This window comes from Oncorhynchus nerka, linkage group LG27 (genome assembly GCF_034236695.1).
Source record: "Oncorhynchus nerka isolate Pitt River linkage group LG27, Oner_Uvic_2.0, whole genome shotgun sequence".
Taxonomy (NCBI): domain Eukaryota; kingdom Metazoa; phylum Chordata; class Actinopteri; order Salmoniformes; family Salmonidae; genus Oncorhynchus; species Oncorhynchus nerka.
In genome coordinates this window covers 45,536,888-45,561,759 of record NC_088422.1, presented here as the reverse complement: position 1 = coordinate 45,561,759, position 24,872 = coordinate 45,536,888, and the positions used below count along the sequence as shown (strand labels likewise).

Sequence of the window (24,872 nt, the reverse complement as noted above, 5' to 3'; positions counted from 1 at the left end):
AGCCCTCTCGATGAGAATGGGGACATGCTCGGTGCTCCTTTTCCTGTAGTCCACAATCATCTCCTTAGTCTTGGTTACGTTGAGGGATAGGTTGTTATTCTGGCACCACCCGGCCAGGTCTCTGACCTCCTCCCTATAGGCTGTCTCGTCGTTGTCGGTGACCAGGCCTACCACTGTTGTGGCGTCAGCAAACTTCTATGGGATCCAAGGATAAAGCGAACAACGATGGTCTTTTAAAGGTTTAATAAGAGGAATTCCTATGTAAGAATGCTGTTCATTGACTATAGCTCAGCATTCAAAACCATAGTACCCTCCAAGCTCATCATTAAGCTCGAGGCCCTGGGTCTGAACCCCGCCCTTTGTAACTGGGTCCTGGACTTTCTGATGGGCCACCCCCAGGTGGTGAAGGTAGGAAACAACACCTCCACTTCACTGATCCTCAACACTGGGGCCCCACAAGGGTGCGTTCTCAGCCCCCTCCTGTACTCCCTGTTCACCCATGACTGCGTGGCCAAGCACGCCTCCAACTCAATCATCAAGTTTGCAGATGACACAACAGTAATAAGCTTGATTACCAGCAATGAAGAGACAGCCTAAATGGAGGAGGTGAAGGCTCTGGGAGGGTGGTGCCAGGAAAATAACCTCTCACTCAACGTCAACAAAGCAAAAATGATGATCGTGGACTTCAGGAAACAGCAGAGGGAGCACCCCCCTATCCACATCGACAGGATCGCAGTGGAGAAGATGGAAAGCTTCAAGTTACTCAGCGTACATATTACTGACAAACTTAAATGTTTCACCCACACAGACAGTGTGGTGAAGAAGGCGCAACAGTGCCTCTTCAACCTCAGGGGACTGAAGAAATGTGTCTTTGCACCTAAAACACTCACACACTTTTACAGATGCACAATTGAGAGCATCCTATCGGGCTGTATCACTGCTTGGTACGGCAACTGCACCGCCCGCAACCACAGGGCTCTCCCGAGGGTGGTGTGGTCTGCCCAACGCAACTACCTGCCCTCCAGGACACCTACAGCACCCGATGTCACAGGAAGGCCAAAAAGATTGTCAAGGACAACAACCACCCGAGCCACTGCCTGTTCACCCCTCTATCATCCAGAAGACGAGGTCAGTGCAGGTCCATCAAATCTGGGACAGAGAGACCGAAAAACAGCTTCTATCTCAAGGCCATCAGACTGTTAAATAGCCATCACTAGCACATAGAGGCTGCTGCCTATATACATAGACTTGAAATCACTGGCCACTTTAATAAATGGAACATTAGTCACTTTGATAATGTTTACATATCTTGCATTACTCATCTCATATCTATATACTGTATTCTATACTATTCTACTGTATCTTAGTCTATACTACTCTGACATTGCTCATCCATATATTTATATATTCTTAATTACAGTCCTTTACTTAGATTTGTGTGTATTGGGTACATGCTGTGAAATTGTTAGATAATCACTTGTTAGATATGCACTGTCGGAGCTAGAAACACAAGAATTTCGCTACACCTGCAATAACATCTGCTAAACACGTGTATGTGACCAATACAATTTGATTTGACACACACACAAACACAGTGATTTACTGATCCTATTGTTGTATATTGTAGGTAGAACCATCTGCAAAGGTTTCTACCTAGCACCAAATGTGGTTCCCCTATATGGACAAGCAGAAGTAGACTATAAATTCTACTTAGCACCTTTTTTCCTAAGAGTGTACAACCATAATCCACTCTCATTAGCCATTCAGTTCCTGTGACGTGTAGTGATGTGTTCATTGTGTTGCTGTAATTATGTTATTTGTCATAGTTTGTTTTGTTAAATAAATTGAATATGTAAATGTATTTGGTATATTTAGTGGTATATTTCTCTTTCAAGTCCTTCTGTAGTTTGAATATAAAAGGTGTTGTTCATCTCTTCTAGTAGTCTGACTCCATAGACTCCAGTAGTTTGTAATGTTGTGATGTCCCATGATTTCCCCCACGGGAATATATCCATCTCTTTTCTTTCTAGTGATCCAAAAACATTGTATTTGATGCCAGTGAACATCCTGATTTATTCAAACAGTTATTGAAGGATGATATAAATAGGTACTAGTGCTGTCAAGCTACAGACTTAAGGTATAATTTCAGACAGAATCAAGTCTGAGTGTTAGTTCATAAGGCATTTTGTGAATGAAATCTGAACTTGTGTAAGGCCTGCAGCTATACTCAGAGCATTTCGTATTATTCTGTACATAAATCCGAGACACTCCATCTAGTATGATATGTTCCGTTTCGTATGGTATGTATTAATTTGTAGATGTCCATCACCCATTTCGTATGATATGTTAAAAATTACAATTCGTAGTATATTTACGAATTTGCTAAACGTACAATTTGATACGAATTTGCAAAACTTTCTTTATGTTTAGTAATTCTAGCTAGGTGGCTAACATTAGCTAGGATAAAGGTTAGGGTTACGTTTAGGAGTTAGGTTAAAGAGTTAGGGTTAGCTTATCTGTAGAAATTCTGACGATTTCAAATGTATCTCACCCTCTTGATTTCACGGAGAAATTTCGTGAACATTTTCCGGACGGGGGCGCTTATTCTCACGCTTTACTGTTGAGAGAGCCCGGAGCTGTAAAAGGAGCACTCACTGTACCTCTATGAATCCCTGTCGTACATGTATTCATCCCAGACGAAATAATATAGCGATAGTGTCAATTTGGTCGTATAGAGGAATCAATCAAAAAAGAATAGCTGTTAGAAGTGATCACTCATAGCTTGAAGTATGGTAATGTTAACATTAGATTGGTTTCTTTATTAAGGCTACATTGCCCGTTGAGGGGGTTAGGCTACATCGTGGAGTTAAAAGGCGTACCAGTTGTGTCTGTCCTGGTTCTGTCAGATGAACAAATCGTAAGAAGTCGACACCACACGCATTTTTCCAGCTGACAACATAGTATTAGGTGAGTATGTGTATATAATACAATTATGCTAGCAATTGTCTGCCTATTATAAAAATGCATTTCATTTGAGATGTTTTCTCAATGCTTTTCGCGGGATGAATCTCGCAGACTGGGACTAGCAAAAAGTTTTGATGAGTCGCTGTTCAACATCAACCATCGTGTTGCTACATGTATTGTAAGGGTGTGCAATTAAATTTTATTGTTCCATATTATTGATTAAAGCTGTTTCTTTCTTTTTTGCGTAAAATATAAAGGAAACGAGTTATTTTCATTATTTTGACTGATCTGCCCTAAGCGATTATGAGGCACATGTGTGTGGTGCACGTTTCTGCGATGTTAGCGTTTGGTATTTATTTGCATGGAAGATGCAGATGAAGGTGGTTAGAGTGTTTCGGTTTCCATAAGAAGTTCAGTAGTTTTAACAAGAAGGTCACGCCTCTGGAATTCACTATTTAAACACGCTTTAATCCATCATTATGCTGTACCATTCTTGCTTCAGTAGTTAAAGATTCTCCATTCCCTAATGATTTCACAGGGCTCCGAGACCGACCCCTGTTGACAGTTTGTGGATGATAGCCTAGTCTAAAATGGCAACGACACAAAATCCAAATGTGAAGTATGGAACTGACCTATTGCATTACAATTCCAAATGCATGGAGTGACCTATTGCAAGCAGGGCGTAAACAAACCATGTCATATTTTTTGTTGTTGTAAAACCATAATTCTTTTTTGGTCACTCAAAGGCTAGGTTTTTGCATGGGAAATATGATGAATGTCCAGGAATAAAAAATAATAATATTAAAGATAATATCATATCACAATAAAAAAAAAGACAATGCATGCAATAGGATACTTCATGCATTTAACACATGTTTTTATTAGGGGTTTACATTAAACAGGCTACAAGCTATGCAATGGCAGTTATGAAAGTATACAATATGCTATGTTCTTTATTGATCAAACTTGAGGTGCAATGTTGTGGGTGCATCTACCTTAGGAATGTGATCCACGGTCTATTTGATCTATTCCTCAATAGTTGAGAATGGAATGTTGGTGTAACATCATGTCTAAATCATTTTGATTCCCGTCTTGTTGGGCAGATGTACCTGATGAACCAACTATATTCATTTGGGGAGAGTTTGAAACACATTGGAAACATTCATGGACATTTAGCAATCTTGCTGTTACTAGCTAATTTGCTCTGGGAGATAAACATTGGGTTGCTAATTTACCTGAAATGCATATGGTAATTTTCTTTGCTGGATCTTTTTAGAATTTTTACCCATTTATGAGTCATAGTTTTGAGTTAGTTGTCTATGATTAATCTCTCCTCAATTCTTCTTCTTCTGATTTTATATGGAGGTTGGCAACCAACTTTAAGATGCATTACCGCCACCAACTGGAGTGTGGAGCTCATCTTTCAATCCCCCCACGTGTATCTGCTCGTAAAAACCAATGAGTAGATGGTAGAGGTGGGACTTGCAGCACGTCAAGTGTCAAATAGAACTAAGTTCTATTTTAGGGCCTGGCTACGCAGGCTCCCGTTGACGCGCGTGTTCAAGCAGTTTGGATGAAATGATTGAATAATAACATGTATGTGTACATTTATTTTGCACCGTTCGCATATTAGGCCTAGCATGTTAGGCCTAGCAAAGGCTGCGCAATATGGCCAAAATATCATATCTCAATATGTTTTCTTATTTTGGACGGTATAGCGGTGTTTCATGGTATTTCATGTTTCAGAATGATAAAAGTTAGAAACTGTTTTTAGGAGTACTAGTGCATGAGCAGCAAAAAAAATCTAAATGGTTTTAATGGTCTTTCTCCATTCTGATTGCTCAACCAAACTAGGACAAAACTGACTGTGAAGTAGTCCAATTTGTACCACTTTTCATTTACCTAGCACTATATCAAAATATTGTTATAGATCTTCATGTAAAAATCCATACCAGTATGTGGATCCATAAATCTTCAAATACGATATATATCGCCCAGCCCTATTCCTAGCCTACACGCAGATGCCACTACACATACACACCCCTGCCTCAGCCATGGGGGTAATATCCATTGGGGAGACTCTTGCAATGGAAACCAATACCACATCTCACATCATTGCCAGGTGGTCATGATAAGGTGAAGGAATTGTGTGTGGTGTGTGTACATTGTTGCATGACCAAGAAAAGTGAGACCACTGGCTGAGTGATACTGTAAATTGTTAACCATATTTATTTTTAATTAGCCTCTCTTTATCAGGAAAAAATAACACAATATTGGAGTGAAAAAAATGCATCTGTTTTAAAAATAGTTGTTTGGAGAGGTGATAAGAGAGGGCTTCCATTATCTCTCTGTTGTTAATCTATGGAGTGGAGGTCTAGTGCCCCCATACTCAACAGGCTGAGTTTGGCTTCAACCCCTGGTATCAATGAACACACATGTGTAGAATTGCAGGAAATTAGCTTTAAAACTGAAAATATTTCTCTCCGCCATCAAGAAGGGTGTGAACTGTTTGAACAGTTTGGGATCGCATGGGTTGCGAGATGGGGGTTGGTTACTACGCCGATAAATGACAATATCTATTCAGGCCTTTGCCTCCTAGGGAGTTTCTGGGACCCTCCCTTCTAAAATAGTTCTTGACTACCCCCGGTCTAGTGCATGGTCATTCACTATTCAGAATCGGGTACGGGTTGAGCAGAAATGAGCTGAATAGAATTATAGCATAGGCTTTACAGACCTCAAACTTTGTTTCCCCATTTTGTAACTACGTCTGAGTGCTCAGTGCAGAGGACAGCAATAGGGACCTTTTTAGAAATTAGTATAGTGAATAGCATTGGACTTCAGAGGCCACTTCCACTGTCTGTCTCTGTAATGGATGGGCGTGCAGGCTCTCTGCCATACGTAATGTACTGCATGTGGCTAAAAACAGAGTTTTATAAATGAGGACAGACGGCTTTTTAAAAGAGACCAGTTCCATCAGCTCTATTTGTAGTGTACGTCCACCCACATAGACCATTACATCTACCTTCTACAAGTCCAGCTCTCTAAAAACCCTTAAATGAACACACAAACACACACACACACACTCCAATCTCAGGCTGCAATGATGGGCCTGTCAATCCCAGTGTTTGTGGGAACAGCAGTAAAGATTGAGAGGAGGGTTCTCTGTTTTATGTTACATTAACCCTAGTCCCCCTGTCTGTCAGTCTGAGTGGTCCTCTGGGTACAAAGTGGGTTGACAAGGGCTTTTAATTTATGTCACTACATTTATAAATACTTGAAATGTGGATTGGTTAGATCTCTACCCAAACAACGCCTTTTACAGATGTTTAAAGAAAGGTGAGAAAAAAGCAGAAAATCAAATTTTATGTATGGCTGGCACAATTAGTGTAAAATAACCATGGTAACCATTTTATGGGGGAGGGGGGGGGACAAACACCTGACTGAAACCGGCCATTCGTGCGGTTTAGTCCTTTTCTGCAGTGACATTGACTCTTAACAACGTGATGAAACTTTGTTGCCTTCTTGCTGAAACAAGCAAGGTGCAGCAGCAGCACACATAGACAGAATGAAATGGGCTTGGAACCACTAACCCTGGCAATTCGACTGGTAAACTCACAAGCACACTCTTAATGGCTGCCTTAATGGCTGCGTTGCAATCATTTCCATGGTAATGTAGAATGTTCAATCAAATGATGTTAACTGATGTGACTCATGTATTGGAAAGTCTTTTTTTGTAATGTCAGTTGTGTTGAATCAACAAATCACAGCACATATCGATGGGTACACTTCCTGCTTTTATTTCCTGCTTTGCGCCTATGGGTACACAACAATGGCCACCAGTCCACCCATTATGCCACCATTGACTTGAATAGGGATGCCTGTTCTATTCATTCTATATCTATGGCAGCACATGCAGTCAGGAGTGGAGGAGAGGAGAAAGTGTGGCAAAAAAAGTATGTATTTATATTATTATTATTATTATTACAGAGACTGTAATACTCATTTGGCTGGCCAATTACTGTCAACCTAGGTAAATAAAAGGTTAAATATTTTATGTGGGTGTTACATTAAATGTATAGCACTCTGATTTTATTGCATTGTATTACATACGGCTAGAACCGGCCCTGTCTTGCTCCAATACAAATGAGTTAGGCCTAACCAGCCTACAATATTAATGTAAAAGCGACATCTAATGTTCTTTCAGTAATACAATGCTAAGAGCAGTGAGAAGTCATAGTGATGTGTTTTAGATGCGAGTATGAACGTAAAAAAAAAACAAAGGATCGAATTCTGGATTGCAGACATTTGGGTCAATGACGTGACGTGCATATTTTGTGGTCTGAATGAAATGTTTTCCAAAATCAACAACCATTTTATACACATTTTATGTTATGTAACTATGCCCCTAATCTTTTATTTAGTCCTAAAATAGTTCATGGTTAAATGTGAACAAAACTGTCACTTTCGGTGCTCTAAAGTCATACAACTGTCCTAAGACAAATGCAACCTATATAAATGTTAATAAAACATCTCAAATCATAACAAAACTGTCAAACGATTATTCTGGCATGAGTTTTTTAAGCGTCTATTGCACTGTCTGTATGGTAAGTACAGTGCCTTGCGAAAGTATTCGGCCCCCTTGAACTTTGCGACCTTTTGCCACATTTCAGGCTTCAAACAAAGATATAAAACTGTATTTTGTGGGACACAATCATGAAGTGGAACGACATTTATTAGATATTTCAAACTTTTTTAACAAATCAAAAACTGAAAAATTGGGCGTGCAAAATTATTCAGCCCCCTTAAGTTAATACTTTGTAGCGCCACCTTTTGCTGCGATTACAGCTGTAAGTCGCTTGGGGTATGTCTCTATCAGTTTTGCACATCGAGAGACTGACATTTTTTCCCATTCCTCCTTGCAAAACAGCTCGAGCTCAGTGAGGTTGGATGGAGAGCATTTGTGAACAGCAGTTTTCAGTTCTTTCCACAGATTCTCGATTGGATTCAGGTCTGGACTTTGACTTGGCCATTCTAACACCTGGATATGTTTATTTTTGAACCATTCCATTGTAGATTTTGCTTTATGTTTTGGATCATTGTCTTGTTGGAAGACAAATCTCCGTCCCAGTCTCAGGTCTTTTGCAGACTCCATCAGGTTTTCTTCCAGAATGGTCCTGTATTTGGCTCCATCCATCTTCCCATCAATTTTAACCATCTTCCCTGTCCCTGCTGAAGAAAAGCAGGCCCAAACCATGATGCTGCCACCACCATGTTTGACAGTGGGGATGGTGTGTTCAGGGTGATGAGCTGTGTTGCTTTTACGCCAAACATAACGTTTTGCATTGTTGCCAAAAAGTTCAATTTTGGTTTCATCTGACCAGAGCACCTTCTTCCACATGTTTGGTGTGTCTCCCAGGTGGCTTGTGGCAAACTTTAAACGACACTTTTTATGGATATCTTTAAGAAATGGCTTTCTTCTTGCCACTCTTCCATAAAGGCCAGATTTGTGCAATATACGACTGATTGTTGTCCTATGGACAGAGTCTCCCACCTCAGCTGTAGATCTCTGCAGTTCATCCAGAGTGATCATGGCCCTCTTGGCTGCATCTCTGATCAGTCTTCTCCTTGTATGAGCTGAAAGTTTAGAGGGACGGCCAGGTCTTGGTAGATTTGCAGTGGTCTGATACTCCTTCCATTTCAATATTATCGCTTGCACAGTGCTCCTTGGGATGTTTAAAGCTTGGGAAATCTTTTTGTATCCAAATCCGGCTTTAAACTTCTTCACAACAGTATCTCGGACCTGGCTGGTATGTTCCTTGTTCTTCATGATGCTCTCTGCGCTTTTAACGGACCTCTGAGACTATCACAGTGCAGGTGCATTTATACGGAGACTTGATTACACACAGGTGGATTGTATTTATCATCATTAGTCATTTAGGTCAACATTGGATCATTTAGAGATCCTCACTGAACTTCTGGAGAGAGTTTGCTGCACTGAAAGTAAAGGGGCTGAATAATTTTGCACGCCCAATTTTTCAGTTTTTGATTTGTTAAAAAAGTTTGAAATATCCAATAAATGTCGTTCCACTTCATGATTGTGTCCCACTTGTTGTTGATTCTTCACAAAAAAATACAGTTTTATATCTTTGTTTGAAGCCTGAAATGTGGCAAAAGGTCGCAAAGTTCAAGGGGGCCGAATACTTTCGCAAGGCACTGTATGTAGCGATCACCATATGTTGTGGAATTTCAGCCCGCTACCGGGTTCCATGCTCAGAGAGGTTAAAGGACTTATATATGGGACTATTACTAGGTCAGTGTTCTGATTAGCGACCAAGTAGACCGTTTATTTTAGGAAGATTGTGCGCACATCCAAGAAGACTGAGGCTCAACAGGAGGATGAGTTGATTCTGCGTGTCGTGACATTATCGGCTAGCCAATCAGTTAGCTAACTAGTTTTGAAGTGGAGCCCATTTTGTCTGGAGAAGTAAAGGAATGGATCCAGCGCTGTAGGAGCTGTATCTACTACGCTTTGTTTCGGGGCAAGCTGGATCATTTGGAGTTCCAATGTGGCAATTGTTTGCTTCCAGAGGATTATACGATTGAAGTGGCTCCCTTGATCAAGCAGGTCACCAGTCTACGTCAGAAACTGGGGAAAATGCAGAGTGGAATGTTTACCTTTTTTCTACGCTGGTGGCTGGAAGGTGTTTGGGCTTGTTGGATGCATCTCCGCCTTCCGTTTGTCGTTGTCTGACTGGCCGGTGTTTGCATGTCATGAGCCGTGGAAGCCGAATACCCTACAAAATCAACCTTGATCAACCTTATATTTTCAAAACCCCAGAAAAATATGTAAGAGGGCTGTTTTCCTCAGATATAAGTGACCATTGTCATATTGAATGTTTCAGGGATGTGCGAATACCTAAATCCAAAACCCGTCTTATCAGAAAGAGGAATTTTAAACACTTCAATGAACAAGTTTTCTCAAATCAAACTTTATTTGTCACATGTGCTGAATACAACAAGTGTAGACTTTACCGTGACATGCTTACTTACAAGCCCTTAACCAACAGTGCAGTTCAAGAAGAAGAAAATATTTACCAAGTAGACAAAAATAAAAAGTAATAATTAAAAGTAACACAATAAGAATAACAATAACGAGGCTCTATACAGGGGGCACCGGTACCGAGTCAGTGTGCAGGGGTACAAGCTAGTTGCAGTAATCTGTAAATGCGTGTTTGGCATTTAAATGTCTCAGTGGTGCCCCCCGCATTGTTTGGGGGATGGGGAGGCCCCACCTTTACTGTACCATCAGACCTCCGTCTGGATCCGAGTACCAAACTGTGCAAGCAGGATTAGGTTTGGCCTGCCAGACTCCTTGGGCCATATCATTTGTGCTAGCTGGGATTGTATGAACGAATACATTGATCACATCTCTGTACTGTAAACAAATAGCTCACCATCAGGACTCTTTTCATTGAGAGAACACATTTTTAACACAATGAGGTCTGGTCTCTGAAGAAGATACCTACACTTCATCTACTGTCCCAGATTCATTGTAGACTTTTAAGTCCATGGTAGGCAAGCTACGTTAAACAAAGTGAAAGTTAGCTTGATGTTAGGGTTTCTGTAAAGAACTGCAATTGTGCCAATCCCTCACCTCCTACCAATAAGTAATTTAAAGTTAATTGCCATTGAACTTCCTCATCTTTCTACTGCAGCCCTCATCCTCAACTCATACAGCCAGCATCCTTAGTGAAACATGCTATACCGATAGACTGGCCGGTAAGGAATATTTGGCCTGGAACTAGCTAATGATAAGAAAGATGTGCCCGTCTAAATGGTTGACTAAGGCCAAATATGAATTTCAAAAATATATTACTTACATGAATGCAAAGACTACCTCTGCTAGTGTCAGCCTAAAGGCGAATGCGAAGAAGGAGATGCACTACATGGCCAAAAGTATGTAGACATCCCTTCAAATGATTAGATTTGGCTATTTTAGCCACACCCGTTGCTGACAGCACACCGCCATGCAATCTCCATAGCCAAACATTGGCAGTAGAATGGCCCGTACTGAAGAGCTCAGTGACTTTCAACGTGGCTCCGTCAAATCTCTGCCCTGCTAGAACGGCCCCTGTCAACTGTAAGTGCTGTTATTCTGAAGTGGAAACTTCTAGGAGCAACAACGGTTCAGCCGCGAAGTGGTAGGCCACACAAGCTCACAGACCGAGACCGCCGAGTGCTGAAGCACGTAGTGTGTAAAAAACGTCTCTACTCGGTTGCGACACTCACTACTGAGTTCCAAACTGCCTCAGGAAGCAACGTCAGCACAGTAACTGTTCGTCGGGAGCTTCATGAAAAAAAAAAACGATCCATTGCTGCTCCTCGCAGAGTCGAATAACGCATATGTGACGATCATTATAACAATGCAGCTAAAGTGTGTTTCTTTCACGCAAAGTCAATAATTAACTCTCCTCCCCCTTATTTAACATTGCTTGTAGGGGATGGAAGCTGCCTGTCACGCCCTGACCTTAGAGATCCTTTTAATTCTCTGTTTGGTTAGGTCAGGGTGTGACTCGGGGGTGGGAATGTCTGTTTTCTATTTCTTTGTTTTTGGCCGTGTGTGGTTCCCAATCAGAGGCAGCTGTCGATCGTTGTCTCTGATTGGGGATCACATATAAGTTGTCATTTTCCTTTTGGGTGTTGTGGGATCTTGTTTTCTGTTTAGTGTCCGTACCTGACAGAACTGTGCGCGTTTGTTTTCACTTTTGTTATTATTATTTTTAAATAAAAGTATCATGAACACTTTCCATGCTGTGCTTTGGTCCACTCTTCCTTCTACCAACGAGAGCCGTTACACTGCCAGTGTGCTAGGCTTGTAATCTTTTAGATTTGGCAAATGTGTGAGTTCGATTCCCCCCTACAGACAAACTTTTTTTTTTTCCTCTCTGAAAATACTATACACTGCTACTCCTCAACAGCATTTGGAGGGCCATGCTTAGGCCTACAAAATGTGCAATAGGGTCAGGGTCACGGAGTCCTGTGCATTTTTGCTGCAACTTCCACTTGGAGTAGTACATGTGCGGCCATAAGCCAGGGAAAATGCAGAGCGCCAAATTCAATTAAATTACTATAAAAATCAAACTTTCATTAAATCACACATGCAAGATAGCAAATTAAAGCTACACTTGTTGTGAATCCAGCCAACATGTCAGATTTCAAAAAGGCTTTTCGGCGAAAGCAAACGATGCTATTATCTGAGGATAGCACCTCCGTAAACAGAGAGAAACCATATTTCAACCCTGCAGGCGCGACACAAAACACAGAAATAAAAATATAATTCATGCCTTACCTTTGATGAGCTTCTTTTGTTGGCACTCCAATATGTCCCATAAACATCACAAATGGTCCTTTTGTTTGATTAATTCCGTCGATATATATCCAAAATGTCCATTTATTTGGCGCGTTTGATCCAGAAAAACACCGGTTCCAACTTGTGACTACAAAATATCTAAAAAATTACCTGTAAACTTTGCAAAACATTTCAAACTACTTTTGTAATACAACTTTAGGTATTTTTGTAACGTAAATAACCGATAAAATTGAAGACCTGGGTGATCTGTGTTCAATCCAGGAGGAAAACAAACTGTAGCTAGCTTTCTGGTCACACGCCTCTATCTAACAGTACACTTTTTATATATATTATATTATATTTCTATATATATATATACACACTAAAGTTTGGGGTCACTTTTTTTGTCCATTAAAATAACATTAAATTGATCAGAAATGCAGTGTAGACATTGTTAATGTTGTAAATTACTATTGTAGCTGGAAACGATTAATTTGTTTTTATTGGAATATTTACATAGGCGTACAGAGGCTCATTATCAGCAACCATCACGCCTGTGTTCCAATGGCACGTTGTGTTAGCTAATCCAAGTTTTTAATTTGAAAAAGGTTAATTGATCATTAGAAAACCCTTTTGCAATTGTTAGCACAGCTGAAAACTGTTGTCATGATTAAAGAAGAAATAAAACTGGCCTTCTTTAGACTAGTTGAGTATCTGGAGCATCTGCATTTGTGGGTTCCATTTTACAGGCTCAAAATGTCCAGAAACAAAGACCTGAAACTAGTCAGTCTATTCTTGTTCTGAGAAATGCGAGAAATTGCCAAGAAACTGAAGATCTCACACAACGCTGTATACAAATCCCTTCACAGAACAGAGCAAACTGTCTCTAACCAGAATAGAGAGTGCCTGCCAGCATGTTTCCGAGGCTAGTTAAGGATGCTAGTATAGGATGCTATATCATGTTTAACAGGTAGGCCAGTTGAGAACAAGTTCACATTTACAACTGCGACCTGGTCAAGATAAAGCAAAGCAGTGTGACAAAAACAACACTGTTACACATGGGATAAACAATAGTACAGTCAATAACACAATAGAAAAATATGTATACTGTGTGTGCAAATCAAGTAAGGAGGTAAGGCTAATGAATAGGCCAATAGTGGCGAAGCAATTTAGCAATTGACACTGGAGTGATATATGTGCAGACGAGGATGTGCAAGTAGAAATACTGGTGTGCAAAAGAGCAGAAAAACAAATATGGGGATGAGGTAGGTAGGCAGTTGGTTGGATAGGCTATTTACAGATGTGCTGTGTACAGCTGCAGCGATCTGTAAGCTGCTCTGACAGCTGACGCTTAAAGTTAGTGAGGGAGCTATAAGCCTCCAACTTCAGTAATTTTTGCAATTCGTTTCAGTCATTGGAAGCAGAGAACTGGAAGGAAAGGCGGCCAAAGGAGGTGTTTGCTTTGGGGATGACCAGTGAAATATACCTGCTGGAGCGCGTACTACAGGTGGGTGTTGCAATGGTGACCAGTGAGCTGAGATATGGCGGAGCTTTATCTAGCAAAGACTTATAGATGACCTCGAGCCAGTGGGTTTGGCGACGAATATGTAGCGAGGACCAGCCAACGAGAGCATACAGGTCGCAGTGGTGGGTAGTATATGGGGCTTTGGTGACAAAACGGATGGCACTGTGATAGACTGCATCCCATTTGCTGAGTAGAGTGTTGGAGGCTATTTTGCAAATGACATTGCCAAAGTTATGGATCGGTAGGATAGTCAGTTTTACGAGGCTATGTTTGGCAGCATTAGTGAAGGAGGCTCTGTTGCGAAATAGGAAGCCAATTTTCGATTTAACTTTGGATTGGAGATGCTTAAAGTGAGTCTGAAAGGAGAGTTTACAGTCTAGCCAGAAACCTAGGTATTTGTAGTTGTCCACATATTCTAAGTCAGAACCGTCCATAGTGATGCTTGTCGGGCGGGCATGTGCGGGCACGATCGGTTGAAGAGCATACATTTTGTTTTACTAGCATTTTAAAAGCAGTTGGAGGCCACGGAAGGAGTGTTGTATGGCGTTGAAGCTCGTTTGGAGGTTTGTTAACACAGTGTCCAAAGAGGGGCCAGATGTATTTATTATCTACCAAAAGGTTAAACTTGTTTTGAATTCTGGTACCGCTGCCCCACACACAAGCTTGTTAGCTTGCTCTTGTCCAGGGCGTTGAGGCAACTCATGTTCAAAGTTCCTCCATATTAACAGCTCCTCAGTAGGTATCTTAGCTGCTAGTTATAATTAGCTATGTAATTCAGTGAAGTAATGATAGGCCTACTCCTAATATCCTAAATGCATTATAATGCGCGCCATATCACGATGCCCAGCACTTCAAGCCAACCCTCCTCCATGTCCACCACTCTCTTTCTCTCTCTCCCCACCCGCAACATTTCTGTCGCAGCTTGCGCCCTATAGTACACTTGTAAACAAGCGTAGCAAGCTGCTCTATCCCCACTGATTGGTTGAGTAATTTAATGATCTAAATGTAAAAACAATGTCAATTTCACAGGTCAAAAAAGGAACAGAAAGTCAACGATGTAAACTGGTACTTTTGTTTTGGTTCTAAGCGGTTCAGAACTTTTATGCTGGTCGGAACAGTGAAACGTAATGAAAACAATAGTGGTTCTGTTCAGAAGGCTCTAAATATGATCACTCTTTTGTGGCTGAGAATTTTCCTCAACAGCAGGAAATGCCAACTTGTCGTATATTCACGGTTTAAAAAGGCTTCTAATGTTTGTAATTTCCACTTTAAAATGTCAGACGTAATTTTCCCTAACGAAAAATGTATCAACCCCATACATTTCCATTAATTATAATCCACATAATTCACATTTCCTGTTGCTACAGGATTATTTTCCTGCTGTAGCAGACTGTCTCAAATGAAGATCTTGCGTCTGTACAATCAATGCATATAGCCTGAGAGAGAACCATTCCATATGCACGCAAGTTATACCTCTGATATTAAGGACACACACACTACACAAACACATGGTCTGACATATCTTATGCAGGTTAATTATGTGTTGTCTGGGGATAGGTTTCACATTGGCCAGCTGAAAATACATGGCAGTCACAGTTTGTGCTAACAGGGCAGAGAAGGGGAGAGAGAGATGGGGAGGGAAAGTGAGAGAGAGCACTGGGTAGAGTTTGGCTTAATATTTTACAAGGAGATGTCATCGATGCTGATTATCCTTCTCTCTCCCCCCCCCTCTCTCTCCACCAAAGTGAAGCCCCCCCCCGTCATGGCATCTCCATCTTTTCTCCTCCTCTTCCCCTCCCTGGGTTGGCTGTCTGCTGTGACATCATCAGGTAGGCTGCTACTACTCGCCTCACACACTCGTGTTTGTCTCATGTCATTTTTTACCACTGTAGAGAGAGAGAGAGAGTGATGTGATAAAACATATGACACTCATATTGTATCTCACTGTTACTGACATTCAGCTCTCACAGTCATCTCTTACACAGTATAACAATACCAATGTTTCTCAACCAGATCTCTTGCTCTCTTTTTGTTTGAAATCTGCAACACGTGAATCAATGTCCTTTCTTGTTTCATTCAATATTGCATAGTACATGGCATTGACGCTTGTTATCAAATGTTATGTCAGACAACAGTTGCAGAGCCCTTCATTTGCACACATTGGAAAAGGTGGGTGGTTGAGCAAACAGCAGCCTTTTCTTTTCTAGCCAGTCAAACCGCATCGGATCAGTAGTGAAGGTGGACTGGGCTGTGACAGGGACAGACAGACAGACAGACAGACACACAGACGGACGGACAGAGGGACATGATGGGTTACATGTTGAACCCCCCCCCCATACAGCCCGGGAAGACATTCATTAAATATATGTTTAATAACCACTGCTACTCTAGGACAAAAAATATGTAAAACCAATTTAAACAAAATAAATCATGTGTGAAAAGAGGGGAACCGCAATTGTTTTGGTATAATAACCATGTAAAATGCCGTGTCTCCTGAATGGTGCAATCTCAGGGACCATATTTCAGGAATGTCCAATTGGCCATATTTTGTTACCACATTGTTTGTTAAACTATGCTCCCAGTCTCTGAGTTCAGCATATGGAGTAACCGAGAGAGCTGGACCCGCAGTGGTGCGACGCACTGGCTGCTGCTCAAATGGACTCTGTCCATTGGAAGTGGGTTAAAGTGAACAGCTCTTGGCCAGTTTGTAGAAACTGTTCCCTCACACAATGGTGGGGTCAATCTGAGTGATCTAGAATGTCTCTCTCTGTGCCTGTCTGGTAGTGGTTTAACAGGACTCACTCCCATAGGGAGTCCTCAATTCTCTCCTCTGCCTTTTCTCCTATTCTCCTCCTTTTCTCCTCCTCTACCCAGAGCCCAAGTTATGAGTCTCTGTTGGCCACCTGTCTTTGGAAGAAGAGAGGAGAGGGATCCCACACAGGAATCTCTCTCCTCTCACACTAGTACATGTAGACTATGGGATGAAACTAAGCCTCACTTTGTTTCTGGACTTTTAGAAAGTTAGATGCGGGTAAGGGTACGCTTCAGGCAGGTGACAGAACCTGTAGAACATGTCATTTGAACCATTTGAAAAGTTCGCTTATTGGCTACGCAACGAGAATCATAACAAGTCTGGTGCTTACTACTGTTCTTTCTTCATTTTCAAATGGTCACTAGTGAGCTCTCTCTGGTTTTGAGTTCTTGACATGCATTACTGAAGTGTTAGGAATATGCAGCACCTTGCAACTGGGGGCACCTAAAATGATGCACAAATAGTTGAATGCTTAGTGTCGGTCGTTAACCTATGGTCCTTAGTTCCCCTGGGAATAGGCTGCCCCCCCCCCCCCCCCTCCCGTAACTGCTGCAAACACTTTTATCGCTTCCAGTTTACAAAAACTACTGATACCATCTAGATAACGACGGGTCCTCAAACAGAGGCTGTGTACCAGATGGCAATTTATACCCTATACTGTAGTGCAGTACTTTTGACCAGAGCCCTATGGGGAATAGGGTGTCATTTGGGACGCTGTCATGGGCTGAGTATTCTCCGGGAACCACAGAGTTCTGTATTCGTTTGATTGGTTGCCAACGACTGCTGTGCTATGGCAAACTGGCCAGTGTTCCTCAACAACCGTGAAACATCTGTACACAAAGAACAGCTGCTGATAGTGGGAGCAAACACACACTCCTAACTTACAGACCCCAGTCTTTCCTTTCAGCAGCCTTCTGAAGTCATGATGATGATGAAGATTTTTTTATTTTACCTTTATTTAACCAGGCAGGTCAGTTAAGAACAAATTCTTATTTTCAATGACGGCCTAGGAACAGTGGGTTAACTGCCTGTTCAGGGGCAGAACGACAGATTTGTACCTTGTCAGCTCGGGGGTTTGAACTTGCAACCTTCCGGTTACTAGTCCAACGCTCTAACCACTAGGCTACGCTGATGATGATGTGCGCGTGCACGTGTGCTTCTAGTCCTAATAAAGGTCCCCGTCATAGTTTTTTTTACCCCAACCTGTAAGAGAAATTATAAGTGCCCACATGAACAAATTCTACAGTTTACTATAGAATCCTACAGTTCTTACTATGGAATTCTATAGTAAACTGTATAATACTATACTACACACTGTATTATCTCTTGATCATGTGTAGAAGTTACTATAGAATGTTGGTGGTATACTGTAGAATGCTACAGTAAATACTACAGTAATTTCTGCAAAAATACTGCAGTCTGCAAAAATACCACTTTTTTATCTACAGTATAGCAAAATACTACAGTTGGCCATAGACCTAAAAATTGTCAAAGACCCCAGCCACCCCAGTAATGGACTGTTCTCTCTACTACCACATGGCAAGCGGTACCGGAGTGCCAAGTCTAGGACAAAAAGGCATCTCAACAGTTTTTACCCCCAAGCCATAAGATTCCTGAACAGGTAATCAAATGGCTACCCAGACTATTTGCACTGTGTGCCCCCCACACCCTCTTGTACGCTGCTGCTACTCTCCGTTTATCATATATGCATAGTCACTTTAACCATATCTACATGTACATACTACCTCAATCAGCCCGACTAACCGATGTCTGTTTGTAGCCTCGCTACCTTAATATTCTCACTACTGTATATAGCCTCGCTACTGTTATTTTTCAGTCATTTTACGGTTGTTTTTATTTCTTTACCTAACTATTGTTCACCTAATACCTTTTTTGCACTATTGGTTAGAGCCTGTAAGTAAGCATTTCACTGTAAGCATTTCACCTGTTGTATTCGGTGCACCTGACAAATAAACTTTGATTTGATTCAATTTGCATATACCCTGCCCATTGCCTCCCCCATATCGCAATTTGTGCCATCAATAATTGGGAAACCTACATGCCAAGTATAGACCAAATGGTGTTACCGACAGGTTCTAGAAAAGAGCAGAAGCGCTGAGCCATTCAGACCCCTGTCCTACCTACAGGTTATGAACAATTTGCTCTAAAGGAGAAAGCTTCCAATTCTATGTCAGTGATGATAATAAAACACAGACACGACAGTAAATATGCAAAAACACTACAGTAAATACTACAGTCTGCAAAAACACTACAGTAAATACTACAGTCTGCAAAAACACTAGAGTAAATACTACAGTCTGCAAAAACACTACAGTAAATACTACAGTATACCACAATCTGTAAAAACATTACATGAATTACTATAGTATATTCTACAGTTCTTTTACTACAGTATTTCTACTATAGTTAACTGTAAATACTACAGTATACTACATTAAATACTACAGTCTGCAAAAACACTACTATAGTATTTTTTTATGTGGGTATGTTTTGTTTAGAAAACTCTAGGGCCTATGTCATGGAAATTCAGTACTGAGAGAGACTTGGTCTCGGTAATTTCTTCAAACAATCATCTTTATTTAATATCAATTAATTATTGCAATAATGAGACCGTCAGCCCACCAGTCTTGACTGACTGTTAGGCTGAGAGTCTATAAAGACCATAAAACACAGCATTAGCAGGACAGAAATATATCTTACTGTTCGTTAAGTAAATAATTGTTACATAGCCAACAAATAAGGTGAATACATCATTTTTCCCTCACACCTATTGCAACCATTGATGGCCACCAGCTGATTCCTCGTTTCAACGGTCAGTACACACTAACATCACCAGCACAGCTGATCTCAATTACAACCAGCATTGGCCACCGATTTACCTCTCCTAATACAGATGTCAGGGTTATCTTTTAGTCCTCATTGCAACCAACATTTGTCAAGACAATTTTGCCCTCAATTTGATCCTGAGGGCGATATATCTCTTTGAAAATCATTCCGTACAACTGAAATAAAGTATTTCCTTTTTTGTGAAAATGAATGGAAAACTAATGTTGGTGTAGCCTACTCATATTATTTTATTTGTTTCCAATTTATGTTATTCACTAAATAGGCTACAACGGTCTTTAAAAGAAGTTTCTGGTATGGCCATTTCTTATCAAGATTGGGTGTAAAATATCCCAGGACTGTCCATATTTGTAACTAAATAAAGTAAAATAGTTTTTATTTGCCATTTTTATGATTATACAGATGACAGAACAGGTAGAGGGCAGAACACACACTGATCCCCTACCAAATCAAACCCATCCCAACCCCCCTCCCCCATTCTCTAACAGAGCCCCACCCCAAAACCAGACTTTAAGCAGGCATGATATACAATGAGTAATTATCAAATGGTAAAAATATAAATAAAGATTACAAATAATTATACAAAATCTAATTTGGGTTGGTTTACTGAGGGTTATAAAGTATATTAATTATAAAGACGTCTGATGTTGAAAAAGAATGATGTTTTTTTAATGAAACCAGTTTGATCTGTGGTGATATTGGAAGGACTGACTCAAAATGGCAGGCAGTCATCTTAGAAACTACCTTTACATTAAAATTCAGTAAAGAAATCGGCCTATATGAACCACACTCGAGGTTTGTTTTCCTTTTTCCAAATAAGTGAAATATATTCTCATCTCATTGTTGAGGGTAAAGAGTTTGAGGAGACTGATTCCTCAAATACGGAAAGCAAGAGAGGAGAGAGTTGATCTGAGAATGTTTTTCAAGAATTTGCTCGGAAATCCGGCAGGTTGAGGAGATTTACCACACGGCATATATTTAATTGCCAACGCAATCTCTCCTGCAGAGCACTGTTCTTCTTATTCAACAGCACTCTCAGGCTCCACTGTAGGAATGCCTAAGAACTCAAAAGGTGTTGATTTAAGGTGGTATTACCAGCGGATTCCGAAGTGTATAATTTTGAGTAAAAGTTATGAAAGCATGAATTGACCCCTAAATGATCAATACATTTGTTACCCAGCTCGTCAGTCATCTCAGGAATGGTTTGATTTGCGGTTCTCTGACGCAGCTGGTGTGCTGGCATTTTCTCCGGTTTCTCTCCGTGTTCGTAGTTTTTGCATCGAGATTTGCTCGTTCGATTTTCAGCTTGTCGAGTTGAAAGAAGAAGATCAAACTCTCCGAAGTGGCAAACGTTGTTTTAGGAAATCTGCAGATGAAGAGTGTGAATATGCCATATACAAATCCAAGATTTGATTTGTAAATTCCCCTAAGCGTTGCATATTGCACTTCTTTAATCCTGCACTGTTGGAAATAAATTGGTCCCTGAGATAAGCCTTTGTTGATACTATTTTAGGAGACATTCCAGAGTTTTGAAATTCCTCCATTTGAGATGATATAAAAGCGACAAAGGTTTCTTCTGATAACAAGAGCGATAATTAGGCTGTGTATTTGGTAGAAGTAGTTTCATAGTAAGCGGAGAATGATCCGTGATAAGTGGCAGAAATCTATTGTCTAGGACAAAGTAGTCTATACGTGAGAAGGTCTTATGAACTGGTGAGAAAAGCATAATACTCCCTAGCTGTGGCATTGCGGAAACACCCACGCATCAGATATGCCATATGTCTTAAGAAATAGCTGAGTTGTGGATACTGTCTTGGATGAAGATGATACTTTAGGAGCGCTACGATCCAGATTGGGCGACATTACCCAATTCATATCACCACCTAGTATTGGGTGGTGTGTGTCTATATTAGGTCATCGAGAAAATACATTTGTGAAGAATGAACTGTTATCCAATTTGGTGCGTAGATGTTAGACAAGAAAACAACAGTCTTCCCACTACAAAAATGAAACAGCCGGCTGAGTCTGCCTCTACAGTTGACATTGCGAACGGTATGTTTTTACTAATTCAAATGGCAGCTCCTTTAGTTTTAGAATGAACGTTGGAATGATATGATTGACCGATCCACCCTCCTTTGAAACCAGAGTGGTCGAAAGTACGGAGATGTCTCCTGGAGAAAGGCGGATATCCACTTTAAGGTGATTTTAAATGAGAGAGCCCTTTTTCGTTTCACTGGGTGACTTAACATTCCAGCTAGCAAAAGTGACAGAGCAACCAGCCGTCCCTCTCGTGATATTAGGCCTAGCCATGTAAAGTCAGGTGGGAAAAGGATAGAGACCAGATTACAATAACAACTGATCCATTAAACATTTGTCCAAACATACAACAACAACAAAAAAGTTGAAGAAAAAGAAAAAAACATAGATATACAATACTCTGAAGTCTGGTATGAAAAAGAAAACCCACCCTGGTCATTTAATAGAATAAGGTAACTGCTAATCCCCACGAAAATATATCCTTACATAATGTTCTTGTAGTGGGGAACAATAAACCTATCGAGTAGAGAGCCCTGCTGAGATGAGATAGTGAAGTTGTGCATAATAATAAATAAATAAGAAATACTTATCTACAATCCAAAACTAGGCTGTTTTTAAAAGAAAGTATAAAACATTTTATAAGTCACATCTTACAGCAATTCCACTAAGTTAGCAGCAACATCTTTAAAGAGATGACATAAAGCACAGTTCTATTATTAGGTTATCTACCCTGGATACGGTACCATCGATAAATAGAAATGACATTAAGCACAGTTCTATTATTAGGTTATCTACACTGGATATGGGTACCATCGATAAATAGAAATGACATAAAGCACAGTTCTATTATTAGGTTATCTACCCTGGATATGGGTACCATCGATAAATAGAAATGAGCAGCTTCATGGTAATAAAATAACACGTTGACACAAAGGGAGAATTGACTCACCAGAACTTAGGCACTTAACGTTACCTAATAATAACAATCTCAACTGATACCACTGGCAACGCTATACAGTATCTACAAAAGAGAGACTGAGTCGGCATTGGTAGACCCATTCGTCCATTACCCTAATTGCCAAATAGATAAACATTCAGCCATTTGCTTCATCTGACCTCTGTAGAACGTTCACCTTTATGAAGGCCATCGCTATATGGGGGTCTTGGAACTCTTTCTCAGAGCCGTTGTATGTTATGTGGCTTTTCCTGCCCGGCTCCATATCATACCGAACGTCGGTCCGTCCACGCAGCAGACTCTTGACATCACCGAAAGAGGCACGGTTATGCTGGGGGGCACAGTCTGGGAAGATGGAGATGGGTGCTCTGTTGCATCGAAGTGGGTCAAATTCTCTGGCACGCCGAAGAGCATCAGTACAATCCTGATACTAGTGTAGTTGAGCCACAATGACGCAAGGTTTTCCGCCAGGCTTTCCGCCAGGCTTTCTTACTTGAGAGCCCTGATGTGAGCGATCTACAAGGACGTCTTTATCCAATTTGAGGGCTTCCATCAATAACTTTGAGACAGATGAAGTAGAACTTGAGCCCGGGTCCTCCGATACCCTGATATTGGATCTTTGCATATAACCTTGTAAATATATGCATTGTTCCTTAAGGCTAGCCACATGGTTTGTTGTGTTGTCTGAGCATGTTGACAAGCCTTGTTCCATGTTGGAGACAGTTTTCTTAACTCTTTTGGGATAGGGGGCAGCATTTTCACTTTTGGATGAATAGCGTGCCCAGAGTGAACTGCCTCCTACTCTGTCGCATATGCTAATATATACATATTTTTATTAGTATTGGATAGAAAACACTCTGAAGTTTCTAAAACTGTTTGAATGATGTATGTGAGTATAACAGAACTTTTTGTTCTATGGCAGGCGAAAACCTGAGAAAAATCCAACCAGGAAGTGGGAAATCTGAGGTTTGTAGTTTTTCAAAGCTTGGCCTACCGAATACACAGTGTCTATGGAGTTAAGTTGCACTTCCTACGGCTTCCACTAGATGTCAACCGTCTTTAGAAACTTGTTTCAGGCTTCTGCTATAAAGGAGGGGCTCATGAGACCTGTTTTGAGTCAGTGGTCTGGCAGAGTGTCTCAGGCTCGTGATGCTCGCTCCCGACAGAGTTAGCTCTCGTTCCAGTGCTTTTCTTCAGACATAGGAATTCTCCGGTTGGAACATTATTGATGGTTTATGTTAAACATCCTAAAGATTGATTCCATACATCGTTTGACTTGTTTCTACGACCTGTAATGGAACGTTTCGAGTTTTTGTCTGGACTAAGTGCTGGCGCCTCATGAAGATGGATTACTGGGCTGAACACGCTAACAAAAAGTGGCTATTTGGACATAAATGATGGACTTTATTGAGCAAATCAGTAATTTATTGTTGAACTGGGATTCCTGGGAGTGCCTTCTGATGAAGATCATCAAAGGTAAGTTAATATTTATATTGTTATTTCTATCTTCTGTTGACTCCAAAATGGTGGATATTTCTCTGACTATGCATATAATTGACAGCTTTGGAAAGAAAACACTCTAACGTTTCCAAAACTGCAAAGATATTATCTGTGAGTGCCACAGAACTGATGCTACAGGCGAAACCAAGATGAAACTTCAAACAGGAAATGAGCAGAATTTTTGAGGCTCTGTTTTCCATTGTCTCCTTATATGGCTGTGAATGCGCCCTGAACGAGCCTACACGTTCTGCCGTTTGCCCAAGGTGTCTGCAGCATTGTGACGTATTTGTAGGCATATCATTGGAAGATTGGCCATAAGAGACTACATTTACCAGGTGTCCGCCCGGTGTCCTTTGTCGAAATTGCTGCGTAATCTCCAAGCTGCACGCATTCATCCATGTGATTCAGGGGAGAGAGGAGACTTCCACTAACGATATATCATCGAAGAGATATGTGAAAAACACCTTGAGGGTTGATTCTAAACAACGTTTACCATGTTTCAGTCGATATTATGGAGTTAATTTTGAAAAAAGTTTGGCGTTTTAATGCTTGAATTTTCGTTTTTTTTTTTGGTAGCCAAACGTGACGCAGAAAACGGAGCGATTTCTCCTGCACAAATAATCTTTCAGGAAAAACTGAACATTTGCTATCTAACTGAGAGTCTCCTCATTGAAAACATCCGAAGTTCTTCAAAGGTAAATTATTTTACTTGAATGCTTTTCTGGTTTTTGTGAAAATGTTGCCTGCTGAATGCTAACGCTAAATGCTATGCTAGCTATCAATACTGTTACACAAATGCTTGTTTTGCTATGGTTGAGAAGCATATTTTGAAAATCTGAGATGACAGTGTTGTTAACAAAAGGCT

At 40.7% G+C, this 24,872-nt stretch overlaps 1 protein-coding gene across 3 annotated transcripts in view; it reads left to right on the top strand.

Annotated features, from left to right (window-relative positions):
* Positions 1-2,634: 2,634 nt before the first annotated feature.
* The window catches only part of ghra (growth hormone receptor a), a 76,095-nt gene continuing 53,857 nt past the window's right edge, over positions 2,635-24,872 (top strand). The window contains exons 1-3 of one of the 3 annotated variants that reach the window (XM_065011704.1): positions 2,635-2,967; positions 13,725-13,820; positions 15,589-15,667. In XM_065011704.1, the coding sequence (XP_064867776.1) occupies positions 13,782-13,820; positions 15,589-15,667 (118 nt within the window). In that variant the 5' untranslated portion in view covers positions 2,635-2,967; positions 13,725-13,781. Of the gene's footprint in view, positions 2,968-13,724; positions 13,821-15,583; positions 15,668-24,872 lie in introns of all 3 variants that reach the window. The other 2 variants (XM_029638387.2, XM_065011705.1) reach the window with 2 other exon arrangements.